Source organism: Anser anser (assembly GCF_964211835.1).
Source record: "Anser anser genome assembly, chromosome: 6".
Taxonomy (NCBI): domain Eukaryota; kingdom Metazoa; phylum Chordata; class Aves; order Anseriformes; family Anatidae; genus Anser; species Anser anser.
The window spans coordinates 2,664,659-2,683,709 of NC_139726.1; the positions used below are offsets into that span (position 1 = coordinate 2,664,659).

Below are 19,051 nucleotides of genomic sequence, written 5' to 3' on the forward strand. Positions count from 1 at the left end.
ATAAAGTGTCATCTTTAGAAACTAGAATCCAAAATTCCCCCTCCCCAACCCTCTTCCTTTTTTTTTCCTTTTATATCTGTGAAGAAATTGAACTTACCAAGCAGACCTGTCCCCAGTAGAGGGTTAAGTAGCTGTGGCACCACAGAGTTATTGTTGAGTTTAGCTGGACCAGATGTATTCCCAGCATTATTAGATATGTTCAGCAATGTTTCTGCCATTGACACCACTGCTGTCCCACCACCCAGGGTTGAGACAGACAGTGCTGCCACTGCTGATGATGTAGTGGTTGTGGTAGTGGTTGCCTGGGAGGAGGTGGCTATGGAAACCTCTGGATGATTAGCGGTGTTGCCCGATGCAGAGTTCAGGACACCTCCCACCAGCTGGGGATTCAAGGCCATTAATGCTGAGGCCCCAGAGACAGCTGGGAGGAGCAGGGGGTTAGAAGTAGTGTCAGTGCCTGAAAAGCTTGGTATAGGGTTCCCCAGGGGGTTGGTTAAAAGGGTCTCAACCCTGTTGCTTTCTGACTGATTGCTTGGCAAATGGTCAGGTGGGGCTGTCATCTGTGTTACTGAGGGCAAAGGGTTATTTTGCTGTTGCAGCAAATCTGAGATGGTCAGATTGAAAGATGGTAGGGGAAGCATGGCAGCTGCTTGGGCTTGGTTCTGGAGGAGGGTTGCTAGAAGCTGAAAATGAACAGGTTGCAATACCTGCCCATCCACGTCACTGGAGAGAAAAGCTAAAGCAGCATTTACATTCGGGTTGAGAAAACCTAAAGGGTTGAGGTTGACCTCAGACTTGCCTTCTCCTGCTGAAGGCTGCAGTATATTTAATAGATTCTGGTTTAGGAGATGTTGCTGATTCACTGGCAAAGAGATAGGTAGAGAACTGAGGAGGTTTTGATTCAAAGAATGTGGAAGATTGTTGTTTGAAGAGCTGTTCTGCGGGAAATGAAGCGAGTGTTCATGGCCAGCGAAAGGGAAATCGCTCCCAATGGGCAGCTGGCTCTGAAGTGGGTTTCCAGCTGCAGTAGTGACTATAACACCATCTTGAAGAACAGATGTTGTCTTTGTGATGGCAGGTTGGCTGGTGCCAGCTATGGCTATTGATGATGACGGTCCTGAACCCCCTGCAATGCAAAAGAGCAAAAATATTAATAGCATGCTGCCTGCTGGGAGACAGTCATCCGAGTTACAAAGCAGCTAGGTCAGTCCAAACCAGCAACGCTTGATACCCATGCACAGGAAAGAAAATGCTTTCAGCATCCAAACTTGAGTGGTTTTTTTTTTGGTTTGTTTTTTCTTTTTAAATTCGAAGGAATCTGCCATCAACTACTTCAGATACTGCAGGCTGTACCACATCTCATCAGAAATTCTCAAACTATACGCTTCTATTTCCCTTCAATTTCTTTGAGTGGTGATTTAAGAGGATTTCATTCATTACATATTTTGGTAAGTGTAAAACTAAAAGCAACCGTAACTTCATTTACTTTGTCATGGACCAATAATAAATTAACTACTAGGATGAAAGATCAACGCAAGGCATGAATGATGCTCTGTGAAAAGTGAGATGAAACTCTAAATGCAGATGTGAAAGCGATGCTCTTCTTTTTCCAGCTGTATTCCATTAACGGGGTTTTGGATAATTATTATCTAAAGCATTATTTTGGACTCCTAGAGAAAAAAACACAATGATTATAATTAACAATTTACAAAGAAAAAAAAGTAAATAATTGGGTTGGTCTAGTCATATCCATCACTTGGCATGAAAAGAAGGATGAACTGGGTAGATTTGTGATGAGGGAAGAGGGAAAGAATAATAAAGTTTGTTTGGGTATCTTTGTACCCCTTCACCACAGCTGAAGTATAAAGTAAATTATTCATTGTCTTTTACTTCAGGCAGAGTGGTCACGCACAAGAAACATACAAGAGGAGGCCTGGAAAATTAAAGCAAGTGAAATTACCTTGAAGTACACCTTTCTACTTTATTCATTGGAGAACAAACAGTAAGAATATGTACTGAAATTATATACTGCATACATAAAATATATAAAAGTATTAAACTGCGGTTTTGGTGCAATACAATTATTTTCTGTTCTCAATTGCCCTGCAAACATAGCTGACACAATAGAGATCAAAGGTATTGATTATCAGAAAGCATCAGTCATAATTTTTCTAAGCAAATACTATTTGGAAGGGGATATGTAAGTACGCTTTTAACCAGTAAGAGCAGAATCCAATCTTTACATCACTTTTAACTTAAAACACCTTTTTTTCAAGTACCGTAACATATCGACAGCCCAAAAAGGTATGAAATGAACACAGTTCATGAATCACTGCACTGAGCTCAGGAGAAGAAAGCCCATACGCTCTCTTGCGGGTACCATGATCATATTTCTATACAGAAGGAAAACAATAAATTAATGACAGGTGAAGGAAGAACAAATTGTAATCATAAAGCACAGGTTATCGTATTCTGTTGAGAGGAGAAATACGTTAGAGCAACAAAACCAGTTTTGTGACAAGCACATTTCTCTAGGCAGCAGTTTGGAACAAAAAATGCATAAGCATTTGGGGGGAAAAAAACAAACCCTGCACTGAAAATATATATCCCACTGGAGTCCCACTTACGGCTGTGGGTTTAAAATTTCAGATTAGGCAGGAATGGCACATACTCTGTCTTGACACACCAAGAATCGGCAAACGCCTCATAAATACCTGAGAAACCAGCACCCACGCCCTTCCCTTCTTTCTAGCTGGGAAATACAGACTTCCAAATCACAGACACCCTCCCAAGAAAAGTTGGTGAAGAGCTGCTAATACGGGAAGCTGATCAGACGTTATTCAAAACCGCTATGAAGACACTAACGGCAAACCTCTTGGTACAGGATAAAAGCTACTGCTGTGGCACAGGAGTCTGTTTGCTGCTGATGTGTCCGTCCTGCTGCTTACCTACTTCTGGATACAAGCAGCCTCTGACAACATCTCCAGCATGGAACATAACAGCAAAAGGAAGATTGTTTCAGGCACATCTTTATAAATCAAGGTGCACGTGACCTACTGAGATGACATGCTGAAAAGACTTCAAGTGTGCATGCCCTTTCTTTTTCTTACCCAGGAGTTTTGTTTTACGTTGCTACTATCGTAAAGAAGCTTCATACAGATGAGAAGCGTAACTCAAAATTAATTTCAGCATGCATTAATATTTATTTTTTAACACATAACCATAAACTCTGGCTACTCAAATCCAATTAGGCAAATTCCAGAGAACCTACTAACCTCCAAAATATTTGGAAACACATTTTAAGATAAGTTACATAAAAATCTTCATGATCTTTGTGGCTAAAAGCAAATTCTTTGAGTTTCACCGGATAAAAGAAAACGCTCTCACTTAAAATAGCTCCAAACTCTCCGTGCAGGCTTGCAACGGCTCGGTATGCTCCACAGACCAGTGACGTACATTAGCTATCACACACGGTTCTTAGGAGAGGGCAAGGCGCTGGGGGAAACCCTTCTGGCTTACAAAAAGCTTCTCGTTTTTTTATATCAGTATTCAGAATTGACTCTCCATGGGTCTAAATATCAAGAAAAGTCCCAAACTACAGATTTAGGAAATACAATCACAAAATAACGTCATCTCAATAGAAGAACCAGCGACACCACTGTTAAATGACACAAGATGGATGCCTGCAACACCTGAAAACACACAGGGCCTCTTAAATGACGGTGGTAGAAAAATGGCTCACTGAACCAAAACTGCCACTACGCTTGGAGAAACTTCATGTTACTTTCTCTAGTTGTAATCTTGTTTAGGATGGACCAGGTAGTACCACTGGAATATCTTCACGTGGCCTTCTATGTAAAACCTTACTATCAATACAGATAAAATCCGGCTGTCATCAGTTCAGCTTAACCTACAAGATCAGTCAGACATATTTGGCTTTCTAAAGCAGGAGATTGTTTCAGGCTGTATTTTTGGGGATGTTTCATGACGTACTTGTGGGGGAAACTCTTTACTCCCACCGTAGGGGAAATTACCTTGCATACAGTTACATACCAGCGGCCAAGGCTGGCTTCCCTCACTACTATCACTTGCACTCAACGTGTTAAGCAGCACACGGATATACCTGTAATTCAGCACGAGGAAACCATTCTATATATGGTGCCCTCATGAACACAAACCCCAATTTTTGTATTTTCAATCGGACCTAATCTCTATGTCTGATTTACGGTCCTATTTTCCATTCCACTCAAGTAAGCGATCACACCAAAGACTATCTGCTACGAAGCAAATCTCAGACCTGTCAGACTGTTGCTCTAGGCTTTTGTCGAACACCGGTCTGCTTTCTATCCCCCATCAAACATTGCTTTTGGAGATCCAACCTGAGAGCTCTAGAGCGCATTCAACATTTGCTCTTTCTGCATATTAATCAGGTGATTAATTGCTGCTGGGAAAAAATATCTTGATGGATTTTGAGCAGAAGAGAGAAAAGGTGCACGTATTTCAGCCCAGGCGTGCAAAGTTCAGGAGCTGAAGAGGTGACGAGCAGCCAGAGCTCCGCAGCAGGAGAACAGACAAGCGAGTCGCTTGCTGCTGAGACAAGCTGCCTCAGACAGACACTACTGGTTGGCGTAGAGAAGTTTGGCATTAGGTAGCAGCTAATGCAGTATTTACAAGGGCTTTCTGGGGTAGATCTATCCCTACTAATACACTGAACCACCAGAACAGGATTTGTCTCTCTCTTCCAAAAGAGCATCCCCACCACGTCAGTATTTCAGACGAAGAGATGCATGCACACCCATCCGCATTAAAATACAGGGCCGCTGAATGTTTGGCCCCAAACCAAAACACAAAGTCTGCATTACTTTTTTCCCTTACAAAACATGTATAATTTCCACCATTTAATTCACAGCACCACAACAGCCCTCAGAGACCTCTGCCCTGCCCCTCCCCAGTTTAACACAAAGCCTCCGAGGTCCGGGAGGAAGAGGAGCAGCTGGGGCTTTTTGACTCACGAGGAGGAAAAAAAGCAATGGCTAACACCAAAAGTGAAGTTTCGTAAAAAGATGGTGCTTTGAATCCTGGAAAGGCAGGGCATCGTAATGTTAGCCCTCAGTAAACAGCAGTCCTTATTAATTAGAAGCTCTTAAGAGTAAACGTAGAATGACAAAAAGATGGAGGAGTTAGACTGAAAGTCAAAAAAAGCCTAAGACAAACGTAGGCTTTCAACTCTTGCATGCACGGACGTCTGCCAAAAGTTCTTTTGCCTGTTGTTGAGAAAAAGGAACTGTCTTTGTAATGCACTGAGAAGAAGAAATATCCAGAGTGCTAAAAAAAATAAATAATAATCCATTCATCCCTTAGAAAGTGAAATAAATGTTTTGGGAATAAATAGATGGAAATTGAATGGGATATACTTTTAAAAATTATTCCTTCGTGGGCTACAGTGTTTTATTTATGTGCATTTTTTGTTTTCTTTTCTTTTGAAATAATGTTTATTTTCCTTTGTGGCTTTTATCTGTTCCTTTTTTCAAGGTATTGCTTGACAGGTATTCTTAAGCAGATGCAGTATGTTATGAAATCAATTAGCATTCAAGGAGATTCACTGCCTGCTCACTTAAAGACATTAGAATAGAAGATATTTGTCATTCCTATATCAGCATTGTTTTACCAGGAAAAGAGAGGATCCTGTATGTACACATGATGCTTTTGGGATGGTACGATATAGTCGGAGGTCTGTCTAGTTTTGAATCCTGCTTTTTAAACAAGTCTAAGTTTTAACATCAATAAAATTTGGACAGCAAGCTCCAATGGCTGTCCTCATAAAGGGAAGCTGGGGTATGAGCCACTGATATCAAACTGAAAGAGTCAAAACCACTACAGTATTTCTGCAGTGGATGAAGAATTGCGTCTGCATAAAATTATCTAGGAGCAGTAACGGCTGTGAATAATGCTCCTTACAAATCAGACAACTCAAGCCGAAAGCAAACTAGTACAGTCTTCATAGATACTAGAACCATTTCTACCAAATTGAAAAATGTTAAATACGCGTGCATTTTTCTAATTGCAATTAAAGTATATCCTTGAGAAAATGACAAGACAAAGAATATTTTACAAAGTATTCCTCTATAAGAAACTATCCATCACATATTCTAATGCTTCAGTAGTTACGGTACATTGCTGAAATTTGTGAAGTAAAAATAATGGATAAGAGAGGTGCATTAGGTACTCTGGAAACTAAAAGTGCTCAAAAATGGTTAATGCGGGACATGGTCATTAGACATTAACATCTAAAACATTTTAAGAGTTGAAAACAAAGAAATGTTTTTCACGCTACTTTGCCAGTTCTTAAATTTCTGCATGTTTAATAAAAAATGCAGCTAGATTTATTTTAATTTTTCTTTATAGCTTTTTTAATTTAACAAGCGTCAAGTTTTTGAAACCCTCATCAGGAACTCACGGGCACCTCCTTGGTCATGGGAGGTTTTAGCAGGAAGCTTCCTCCCTCTCCTAGGGCAAAACTCAGAAGCAGTGGCAGAAGAAATCTGTAAGACTTTGTTCAGAAAGATCCAGACAGAGAGGGGAGAGGAAATTTTCACTGCGTCCCTTACGCTGAGATTACAAAGGGGTGAAAGTACAAAATATCCCCAGCTCGGGAACTACTATTACGGGGATCTCGGAGCATTTGTGCAGCTCTCACTACAGGGTCGCCCATCCTGCAAGGCCTCCGGAAGCTCCCACCATACGAGTATGAAGTAAGGATTAATACCAGCTTACAGACACAAGCACACAGTTTCCCTAAGTGGCAATATTTTTAAATCTGCAATTTTAGGAGGCTCAGCTTTCAGAGAACTATAATCGCTAATGGAAGCGGTGTGACCTCATATTCCTTCAACATTCAAGACGACACGTTCCTGCTTTAACTCCATATTCCATCACTTACCGATAAACGTAGGACCAACAGCTATACATTTTAATAATTACGTTCTCTGTATTCTTTTAGAATGGAAAACGTTTGAGATATTTATCTGCTATCACATTTGCTCTAGTGCTTTCAGTTCCGAAGAAACCGTAATTCAGCAGTTAACCGCAACCCACTGCCAGGGGATTTCCTTATCGAGATTGTGTGCTCCCTGCAGCTCACGGAGAAATCACGAATAACTGACCGATAAATAAAATGTTCATCTCGGGCCAGCAAGACCAGCTAAAGCCAGGACTGGCCTATTAAGGTCCAGCACCCTGCCCCAACAGAAGGCGCTCGCTGCCCACCCGTAACACAGTATCACAGATTTCACAGATTTCTAGGTTGGAAGAGACCTCAAGATCATCGAGTCCAACCTCCGACCTAACACTAAGTACTCCACTAAACCATATCCCTAAGCTCTACATCTAAACGTCTTTTAAAGACCTCCAGGGATGGTGACTCCACCACCTCCCTGGGCAGCCCGTTCCAATGCTTAATAACCCTTTCGGTAAAGAAGTACTTCCTAACATCCAACCTAAAACTCCCCTGTCGCAACTTTCGCCCATTCCCCCTCGTCCTGTCACCAGGCACGTAGGAGAACAGACCAACCCCCACCTCTCTACAGCCTCCTTTAAGGTACCTGTAGAGAGCGATGAGGTCGCCCCTGAGCCTCCTCTTCTCCAGGCTGAACAAGCCCAGCTCCCTCAGCCGCTCCTCGTAAGACTTGTTCTCCAGACCCCTCACCAGCTTGGTCGCCCTTCTCTGGACTCGCTCGAGCACGTCCATGTCCTTCCCGTAGCGAGGGGCCCAAAACTGAACACAGTACTCGAGGTGCGGCCTCACCAGAGCCGAGTACAGGGGCACAATCACTTCCCTAGACCTGCTGGCCACACTGCTTCTTATACAGGCCAGGATGCTGTTGGCCTTCTTGGCCACCTGGGCACACTGCTGGCTCATATTCAGCCGACTATCAACCAATACTCCCAGGTCCTTCTCGGCCAGGCAACACCGTGCGTGCAGCCTCAGCAGCTTCTGAAAAGTAAGGACAGAAAGCCCAAACCAGGTTCTAGGACAACAGAAATGCTTAGAATTAGGTATTTACTTAAATACTTGACTAAATTTCAATCTTGGTTCTTCTCCTTGTTCCCATCTGTTCTGACTTCTTTCCTACACCGTACCACCACTGCTGTTTTTAAAGTGACTTTGGGAAAACTCTCCTTACACGCTCAGCTGTTAGCGGAAGGCAGCAGCAGTTTTCAAGTAAAGAAACCCGACAAGCCAACAGCATGCAGATGAAGGAAGAGTTTTCAATATTTTGTCAATGTTGGCATTTAGCCTCATCTCTTCCTCTACCGTTGCCCCACTCACAGCTGTGGGAGATGCGCTGCGAATCAAGTACATTTTGTTTTTCTTTTTCTTCAAATTTGGGAAAATAGAAGTGCAATAAAAAGCATTACTGCTTGCCAGAGTCCCCTCTCCAGCCTCTAGCAAGTCTTGCAGTTGCCCACTGGTTCTGGTTAGTATTTTCAGAAGGCATGGAGAACTAACTATGTATGGGAAATCTCATATATATATATTTTTTTTCCACCATCACGTCTTTAATCAAGTAGGACTTTCTGCACTATTATTATTATTATTATCACTATTACTACAAGTACTTTAACTGTTATTAATTTAAATTCTTAGAAACATGTATGGCAGTTAAAACCATAACCAGGCAGAATCCTGGTTAACAAAGACCGTGAGTTACGGCAAATTCAAATTTAAAAACCCAAACCACCACAAGAGGAGCCTGAGCTGTGTGTCTGAGCAAGCTCCGTGCTCGGTAAGCGGAGCTCTCCTGTAAACCTCATGGTAGCAAGGCTGTTTATGCCAGCGATATAAAAATCCCCCGTTAACAATTACAGGTACCTAATGCGATCACCGATGCCTATTAAGCCAGTAATTCCTTTATGTTCAGAGAACGAGAGTGGTTTTGTGCACAAGACCTCTATCAAGAGTTAAAAGGAGCAAATAAATTGGAATAGGCATTCCAATGGCAGGGGAGGGAGCAGCCCTCATCTACCATGCATTATCATACCTGGAAATCTCATTCTTCATATAGAAGATTTTCTTTACAGTTCGTATTTGAAAAGGAAAATAATGACAATTTTTCTCCCCAAAATAAAAAGAGGGGAACACAAGGCAAAATGTGGAGGTCAAGCCAGATTGCAAACAGCGATCCCTTATTAATACTATTTCCCCGCCTACCCCCTTCCACCAAGAAAAGTCTCTGTGTGCTTATACAAGCACCGAAACCCCAAATCAATAGAACAATTCAATTGGCTTTACAATTAGAAGAGTAGCTGCTTGGCATCCCGTCTAGGGGTTATTTAAGTTTAATAAGACACTCTTCTCAGACACGAGCCCCATAAAGGATGCCAGGCAGCCACTCTTCTGAATTTGAAGCTGAAAAGCTCTGATTTTATAGTTCCGTGATATACAGAGGTAATCCTGGGGAGCCAATCCAGAGGCTCACATATAAGAATACGCCGCTTTGTACACCTTTAAGGTGACATATTCTAAAATACCCTCTCTCCGTACCCTATGCAGTTTGTACCACAGATCTGTATTTTTCATGTAGATTAAGGATAAATGCTTTAGTTAGACTAAAGCAATTCGTTCCTCGGGAGACTTAGCTTTGCACTAGAGGCAAAAAGCAAGAGAAAACAACCCATTACAAACGGTAGAGAACTGGGACATGCCCTCAAGACCGTACCCCATGCTGGTGAAGAAGAAAAAGGCAAAGGCCGGTCTGATTTGAAGGTATTTTTCCTCTGAATGGCGATCTGATTATCGACAAGATCATTTCTGGTTCTGCCAGGGGAAGACAATCCCCGATGGCTCCACTTGCAATACTCCAGCCAACTCTAAGTTCGGCAGAAAAAAATCTTACATGAGTCCTTCAGGTTGCATCAGGATGAAACCCTGATACACGAGGCTGGTTATAATAGTTAACAGCTATAAATGATCTGAGCAGTCAGTGTGGAAGCACTGCAGTCCTCTTTACTTTCCTAAGTTCAGTAAAGGGGCAATAAGAGGGGGGCCTGAGCTGAACAGATCCTAAGATCAAATGCGACAGTCATTATTGGTCAGAAAGAGTCTGTGCACACTTAGGCTGTGAAATTTCGTTAAGACTCTTTGTTGGCATACCCAACATGTCCTGTGCTAACGTGTTTCAATGCCTGGCGTTCTCACAAGAAGGAAACCATTCACCTCTTTGATGCTGAATGTACCAGCTTTCTGCCCACTGGATGTTGTCACTGAACTTCTGTCAACAGAGTAAAAATCCCAGAGTCACAGAACCACCCAGGTTGGAAAAGACCTTCCAGACCGTCAAGTCCAACCCCACCAAGCCCAACCACCGACCTGACCTAAGTAATTCAGGCCTCCACCTTTTCGGACACTGTCCAATAATAAATATCTATAGGCAGTGGTACCATGGCTATAGCCATACTTGTGTAAAAGAGCAGGCTGCAGGGCATTCCCAAGGGCTGGAAAAATCTGCATCCAGTTCGACTCCCTGGCACCTGACCTGCTGACAAGCTCACGGTGTGGGGGACAAGCCTGGTTCGGGCTCTTCCAGGAGGCACAGCAGACAGCCCTCAGCGCTCATGGTCTGATCTACAGCCACCCAGATGAGTTAAACGGTCCTCCTTTGAAATCTCCAGTATGTCTGCATCTTTCACGAGAAGCGACCACTCAGCACACCACCACATCCCAGCTCTGGCTTCCTCAAGCTGTGCGCAGAGCCAGGAGCACCCCGAGTTCCCCCGTGCGCTTCTGGGTTTTGTGCTTCCGAGTTCCTGCCCAGCTTCGCTTTCCTTCCTTCTGTTTTGCAGCGTCACTGATCTGACCGCTTGCGTTAAGGCTATTAAATCAAAGGCTCCCGAAACCCTTCCTTGAGTCACTGTTTTCCAAGGCAACATTCCCAATTACATTACGCCATGCTTGACTGTACTAAAATAAATTCTGTTTGAGTAGGAGAGAAGCTCCGAACTCATTTGCATTGCTCTCCTGTGTTCCTCCTATTTAAATACATCTGAGAACTTTTCCTATTCTGTAAAATTCACTAGTAAAATTTTATTATTCTGAATCTAAGGAAGGGATATTGCTTCAATACTTTTTTTCCTCCAAATCTGTCCTCTATTTGTCACTATTAAACTTGTAGATTTATAGTTTCTCATGTTTCCGATGTTCTGATATTGGAGATCTTTTATTGCCTTGATTCCATTTAGCTACGGTTACTCTATTAGCTTCCTTGACTTCCCTCATCAGCCATATTGGAGCTTTCACTCCCAAATATTTTTTTCACTTGTTTACCTCTATCCCCTCCTTTAGACGTTTTGCGTTCCTAGCAGGATTTGTGACGCTAAATGCTCACCACTTACACCCAGCGAACTTCTGAACCAGCTGCACATCCAAACAGCAAGAAGGAAACTGCCTCAGCAATAAGGTCTGTGGCACAGAGATGCGGCCCCTTTTTTACAAACATCACACAAATACAAAGCCTACTTCTGGGAGGCACAAATATTAGGAGGAATAAATCTTAAAGCCACCAAATTAGCAAATTGGATAGTGCCTTCAGTTTGTATCATAAGTCTGAGGACTCGATTCATAATGAGAAATTCAATGTCAGAGTTGGACAGAAATACTGACACTACTCATCAGAAAAAGTGAGACTGGAACCCAGTCTCCTGGCAGAAAAATGGCCTTTTTCCAAAATGAATAGCTGTAAATAACCCATACAGATTTGATGCTAGCTCCTCCTATAGGACTGCTACTATAAAAGTGTTTTGCAACCCAAATACTATAGGAGTATAGTATAAGGCAGGTGTTGTTCATAAAAATTAATTAAGCATAATAGGTTTTCAAGGGCTCAAAATGGGAAAAGTAAAAAAGCTCTCTACTGCATAAACAGAAATTTTAATTTTTACATTTATTCGTTTTTAATTCCATCACACTCACACTGAAAATCACCTGGAAACTAACAGTATTATCTGGAAAAAGAAAACAAAAGCCAGAATGAAACCCGGTCCGTGTGGTTAAAGTATAACTAAAAGCTCAGGCAATAAGCAGCCATCTAATTGCGGTGATTCGCAGCCTTTTCTCTCCGGAACTATTCTCTGATTAGTAGCTATTCTCAATACTGGCACACAAACAGAAAACAGATTTAGCAATTAAAATACATAGAAACAAAGCAAAAAAAAAAAAGCCACAAACTCAAATATGAACGCGAGTTTCCTGAGGACGACTTATTCAGCTACACTCCTCTGTACACACGGCTCCTTCTGCATCTTTGACACAACAAAACTCATACACCAGAACTGCCAACCCGCCACGGCTCTGTGCAGAACAATTCGTAACACACCTCTTAGCATTTCGGTCACATTCTACATCACTGAACGCAGACTAGCAACAAACTTTTATTTTTAAAGGTTACCATTAAAGCAAAATTCTCAACATTTCACACTTGGTTCAAGGCAAGGATGCTTCCATTCCACTGCAAACATAGCAAAATATCCTATCGGGGTTTTCCCAGGCAGTGGATTAGGCTCAGACGTGATGCCCGAGCCACATGCCTCCGCGATGACTCAGGCAGGAGGCTGGATGAAGGTTTATGCACCGTGCTAGGGCCTTGCCTCTGGGAATCACACAAAGGCACCGGCTTCTGAAATTTCATCTTAAAAAGAAAATGGGTCTCTAGGCTTCTAGCCATCATGGATATTCAGAAAAAAATATATGGATATATGCAGGCTGCATGTATTTTACAAGCATCAAAACTGACGAAACAAGCCCCATCAGCAGTGAGGAACAGAACAGCAGCAGACTACATGGAATTACCATTTTTCATTTGGATGAAAAAAAAAAAAGTGTTAAGCCCCTACAATTATACTGCTATAATTCTAACAGTTATCTCTAGGGCACCAGAAACGCCATCCTCCTCTGGTTTAACTTGAGTTGCTTGAAAGAAGGTTTCAGGTAAATCAGAAGCCGGCAGAGAGCAGAGCAGGATTTCCCACACGGGGTTATATATCGGTGTATCGATGAGGACAGAATTGGCCTGTTGTGTTGAAGCCTCACTTCACGGGGTTTGCCAGTAGCCTCTAACAGCAGCGTGCAGCCCGGTGTGCTTGCACATTGTACGGATTCATTGTGCCGCTGCTGTCCCACAGTAGTCTGAGAGCCGATGCCACTACTGTCTCTTCCTCATACAAACATTCGTCTTCTCGGGAAGGAACTCAGCTTGCCTGAAGACGGGGCTGGGGTCACAGCGATGGAGCAGGAACAAGAAGATCCCACACCGGGATGAATTTCGCTTCTCAGAAGCCCACTTTAATAGCCTTTGCGAAACATTTTATTGAAAACTTTTAGACAGTACAAAACTTCTGTTGATCAGTTCCAGCCTGAATTCCCTGCGGGGATCTCGAGCCTTGCCAACTCTTTCCCCACATGAGGCAAATGGCTACTGCTCAGCTTCTTGATGGCAACTGCTGGCACACGGGCTCTTATCTCACATAACGTTCAGTCTCTTCTGTCCTCTGCAGGGCAAAGCGGTCCCACGTTGCAGTAACTTCACAGCTTTCTTCAGCTGTGTGGACAGTGACAGTCCGGGAGAACCCACACCACTGACCCCCACTGGCCTCAAAAGAGGGGGAAACCCAAAGAGCTCTTGCAAAAGAGATTTTGTGGTATGCTTAGAGGGACACGGAAGCAGGCTCCTTGGCAAAATGAGACCTTTGTTCTGTTCACAGGAGAGTACAAGGTCTCAGAATAGAAAGAATATACAAGGCAAACTTCTTTGTCAGCATGACAAGGCAAAACAGCCGTGCCAGGATTAATAGCTGCTTGCTTGTGACACAAACCACTGAGACAGCTAAGGAAGAAATGCCTCATTTCCCCAGGAACGGAGAGAAACCCTTACAAGTCATTAGCAAGTATGATCAGCAGGACTTTGTAAAAGTATTTTTTAGCTATTTAATTCAGTTCTGTATTTCAAAGAACAAACAGCTCTCTTAGGGGAAGATCGGGAATACATATCAGGTGCTTTCTTGGCTGAATGACACGGACAGCTTGCACGCTTACGGCCACTTTCATTCGACCTGACGTGGTTTGGCTATGATTGTATCAAACACATACTTTGACAGATAACCAAGCTGAAAAACGGAAATATCAGAGGTTTTCCTTCCCGCTTAAGAAATTAACATAGTATTACCTTTCAAAAACTCATACTTTGTTCAGCCAACAGTTGTCAAATGAAATACACATTTTTGATCTGTCTCCCTTTTACCGTTAACCAGTCCAAAGACAGTACCAGTGGCATACCTGCTTCCCCTCAACGTCTTCACTGATGAACAAATCAGGAAATCCCGCTACACTCTTCCAACTGAACACACAGTTTATTCAACCATTTAATTACCAGCACAGCAAAATTATCACGATAAAGGCAAACACAGACTTTGCACTCCCGCTCCCTGCACCCCAAAAAGGTTACTTTGAAAACTTTTATATTCCTAGCATCTGCTTCAATCTTGGACAACAACTAACTATTTAACGCAAGTAATAAAGAACATTGTATAACACGTGGACATAAACTACCAGGTTAGCCACAGCCTTCCAGGGTTGAAGTAGCACGGCATGATGCAGAAAAACAATTTATTTGGGCAGGAGACAACAACTGAGGTCTAGGTGTGTACAAAAGCGCACGGATTTTATTTATGAACAGGGTGTAGAAGTTAAGAAAAGCAAGAGTCATAACCGGAAGGAGGCCGGGATCGTTTTGTTCAGAAAAAGGGAGATATATTTTAGGCTACCGCTGTTTTTTCTTTGTTTTATTTCTGAGTATCTGGATATTAGCAGGAAATAGGCATACTTTTCATACTGGCAAACTCAAATTTAGAAAGTAGGTAAGTAAAAGGAACCCATTTAAAAACAGTCATCATATATTTCCAAACAGTCAAACATAGGGGGATCCTTTTAAAAGGAGACATACCTGCTTCAGGACTTGTTTGATTACAGCTGCTAGCAATGCTGTTTGGTATCACTGGAGTGGAGGATGCCTGGATTCTTGACTGAGGTGGGTTCGGATGTAATGAATTTCCTAAAGCCATTCCTGACTGACTGAGCATCCCACAGTTCCCGCTAGCCTGCATCTGATTTATTAAACCTGCGAGATGGTTGGCTGTGCCTGGGCTAGTACCATGGACAAAGTTAGTGTTTGTGTTCTGGCAGTGCAGACCTTCCCCTCGTAACGGTAAACTCTGCGCCAGCGAGTTCTGAAGAGCGCCAGAATTCATACTGGTGTCTGCGAAATGCATCTGGTTACCAGAGCAAGGCAAAACAGTATTTGAGCTCCCACAACTGGTGGTACTATTGCTGCTCATGTGAGAGCTTTGACAACTCATGGACTGAAGTAACTGGGACATAGAGCTGATGGGAAACGAGCTTTGACTTTGCTTCCTTATCGAATCAGATCCAGCTTTGGAAACTCCAGAACTCTCCAACTGAGACTGTCTCAGCAAACTCAACACCGTGGTGGTTGGCTGCTTTCTTTTTCTCAGAGGATCTTTTTGCTGAGACATCAACTTATCTCTCAGTGCTGCTCGACCACTTTGCCCTTCAGTCGTTGGTAGAAGCACATTGGCTGCAGGAGGGAACATGGTATTTAAAGTGCTATGTCCTTCGTTGTTGCCACCGCTGGCAACAGGTCCAGAATTGCTACTGCTGTTATTGTTGTTACCAGCAAGTTTATTTTGATTTGCTAGCTGTGCTTTGGCTGCTGCTGAGAGTAAACTACTTGCTGGAAAAGAGGCAGCATTGTGCTGGTTCAAGATCTGATTTAAAGGCATTCCCAGCAAACCAGGCTGACTCTTCAAAGAACCGCTTCCAGCCGATGCAGTAGAAAAAACTGCATTGTTTGGAGGATTTAATACATTACTCATTCCAGCAATTAATGGGTTAGGGATGTCCTTGTATTGATTAAGTCCATCGTGCTTGGTGGAAGGGCTAGATGGCATAGATGGTCTTGGTGACCCTATCGTTGACCTTGGGGACCGGGGAGGAACTTTCATACCAGTACAAGATGACTGCGGTCCTACTGGAGGCAGCAGGAAATTTCCATGATCTGATGACGTGGAAGAAGAACGTGATCTTTGGGGAGAAGCCTCGATCCTTCCAATCCCGGATCCCATCATATGAACGGGGGACGTCACTGGCGAAGGAGATAGGGAGGTTGAAGCTGAATGTTGAACTCTTTGAACGTGACTTCCATGGTTCATGTGACCGGGTTTTACCGTTGGCAAAGGAAGATTACTTGGCAAAGGGACGACAGCAGGAGGCATGCTTACATTCATCACGGGTACCTGAGAGTGGACATTTGAATGGAAAGTAGTTGGGTTAATGATAACAGGATTCTGATTGACTGGTTTGCTAGGAATAGGGTCAAGTATGCCAAGTGGATCCTTTTCTGATGTTAATGGCTTTTTCTGAAGAGCACAAGAAGGCGGTGGAGGAGGTGGGGGCGGACCTTGGGGTGGTTTATGGTGGAACATTGCTCGTGGTATTTCCATACCAGTTGAAAAATTACACATGGTTTTTTTCATTACAGGGCTTTTTGTGGTCAAGGTTGGGGAAAGAGGTATATTAGTCCTTCCAGCCATTGCACAGGATGACTGTATGGGAGAACCATGTAGCATTACTGATGGTGGAGACAGAGGTGTCCTGTTCATGTGAATAGGACTTGAGTTGGGTGCTCCATGAAAACTGGGATTGTTCCTTGTGAAAACATCAGGGCTTCCAAGTGGGTCAGTCCTAGGAGAGATTGAGCCATCTCCATATATCTGCGATCCTGATGAAGCTGGACTGGGCATCCCACCATGACTGCCACGATATGGAGACTTCTGTCCAAGTTCATTACTACCCAATCTCTGCCTAGGATAGACAGAATGAAGTTCTTGTTGCTGGCTTCCAGCCATTTCTTGCACATAAAGCCTACCCATGGCATTAGATGCCCCAATCATCAACTTGAAAGGAGTCTTACATTCTGGCATCACAGAATTTGTAATTCCTTCATGTGATTTATTCCTCATCGATCTCGGAGTTGCTGCTCGAGTAGGAACTACCGGAGTTGCACCTGGTATTAGAAACACAACAATTACTATTTTGAAGTCTGGTATCACACATTTCAGTGCACAACTACTGTGCGTGAAAACATTCATAAAAGCCTTTTGGCTAAACTTTTGCTTAAACAGAAATAATAGTTAAATCACCAAACAGCTGCTGGAATGGTGCACACTACCCTGCTGCATACTGCAATTGCACAGACCACAGCTCCATTTTCCATATAAAGCCTGCATAAATATGGACATCTTTAGATCTTGGGCTTCTTAGGTTTAAGCACGCTTGCTACCCACATAAATGTATTTCAGCACTATCCGTCCACAACATCAATTCCTGAAGTTATTTTATTTTTATTATTCCCCCCTCTTTTCAATCTTCTCTCTAACCATCGATCATTTCCAGTGTCCTACACCTGAATCTCCAGCATCATCGCTTCAGCTACAGCACCAGCTAGAAGAGCTGGCAGAACTATTGCAGGGAACAGGAGCCTCTGGCACCATCTATTGAGTATAGGAGGAACAAGGTCCAAGAAGGGTTTAGACTAATTTCCCCTTGCCCTACAGACAAAAAGTCCTGCCCCAAATGTTGTACCTGGTGAGGATGAATGGGGAACCGTGCCATATAACTTTGGCCTGGATTTCTATTCAGCAGAGCACTTAATTGCACAGATCTAAGAGGACATGGCTGAGCTAGGCAGGGTGCAGCGTCCCCACTGCTCTGCATCACTCACTGGCACTGCAGGCACCGAGTGTCAGTCTTCTGAGTTAATCTCTTCTTGGGAACTGCTTTGCTAAAAAGGTGAGCACGTTATATAATGTCCTGCAATATTTCACTGAATTAAGGCTTTTCCTGCAGCTTCTGCAAAAAAATTAATTTGGTATCAAGTACTAAATTCAAGAATGGGCTTTACCTTTTATATTTGTTTTCAGGATAAAGCCTTTGAGGGTATTTATATGTGCACGTGTGAACCCCTATGCTATGGAAAAAATTACTGTGTTGGGACTAGACCTTCCAACATGCACCAGATTACTTTCCTTTTCTACCCACTAATATCAGTTTTGTTTAAGAAATAAATATTTTTTCAATATTTTATTTTCAGAATACCCTCCACAGGCAGCTCCAAGTCTGATGGACTTTCTGCCAGCTTTACTGCTCTGGGAATTTGTAATTCAGTTTGCAGTGTGAGCTCAGCAAAGGAAAATGAATACATTCTTGGCATGCAGCCTCTGAATATGCAAACTTAAACTTGAGTAGTGAGCTACATTTCATGTTCAAATGAATTCAGAGGTACCTTTAAATTCCCCTGCTCACAAGAACTCAGTTCCCTTCTTTCCTTCTCTCTAGCCATAGGAGACAAATGGCACTAAGAGTCCTGCCTTCATCCTATTTACTCAACCAGCTACATCATGACAGAAACAAACACGTTCCTTTCCTCAAAATATAACTTAAGTCTCATTCTGGGGAGAAATCTCAAGATTGAATTACAAAACATAATATGTACAGGAACCCTCACATTTAATGCTTGACCTAAGCATAGGGACAAACTTACGTGTGCACAACTGAAATGACATTCTGTTTACAAAGGCAATGTATTGGGAAGTTTTATTCTTCACTTGATGGACAAAATTCTGATCAATAGAGACGATGTAATGAGTACATTCATATCTTAAATATGTATGTTTCCCCTCCTTAATTTTGCCCTTTATTTTTCAAAAAAAGAAATGTAATTTAAGTAGAGATAATAAAGAATAATAAAAAATAATAAGGAAAACGCATAGTAATTTGGGAAATTGTACTACTCAGTCTTAAAACAAATGTACATTGCAAAAAAAAGTACAGTTTCAAAATCATATAAGGCAATCTCAAAGTGCAACAGTACCTCAGTACTATGAACGTCACTGGTATCTTAGTACTGTCTACATAACTAAAATG

The 19,051-nt window shown here is 42.6% G+C and overlaps 1 protein-coding gene and 1 long non-coding RNA gene across 13 annotated transcripts in view; one reads left to right on the forward strand and one right to left on the reverse strand.

Annotated features, from left to right (window-relative positions):
• The window catches only part of MBD5 (methyl-CpG binding domain protein 5), a 135,144-nt gene that overhangs the window by 17,272 nt on the left and 98,821 nt on the right, over positions 1-19,051 (reverse strand). For 10 of the 12 annotated variants that reach the window (XM_083842683.1, XM_083842684.1, XM_083842694.1 and 7 more), the window contains 2 exons: positions 14,994-17,132; positions 98-1,126 (listed from right to left, as the gene is read on the reverse strand). In XM_083842683.1, the coding sequence (XP_083698809.1) occupies positions 98-1,126; positions 14,994-17,132 (3,168 nt within the window). The remainder of the gene's footprint in view (positions 1-97; positions 1,127-14,993; positions 17,133-19,051) is intronic. The other 2 variants (XM_083842685.1, XM_083842686.1) reach the window with 1 other exon arrangement.
• Positions 1,113-12,214, forward strand: LOC310901961. Its single transcript, XR_014586336.1, has 2 exons — positions 1,113-1,203; positions 1,315-12,214. It is a non-coding gene; the product is annotated as an uncharacterized lncRNA (long non-coding RNA).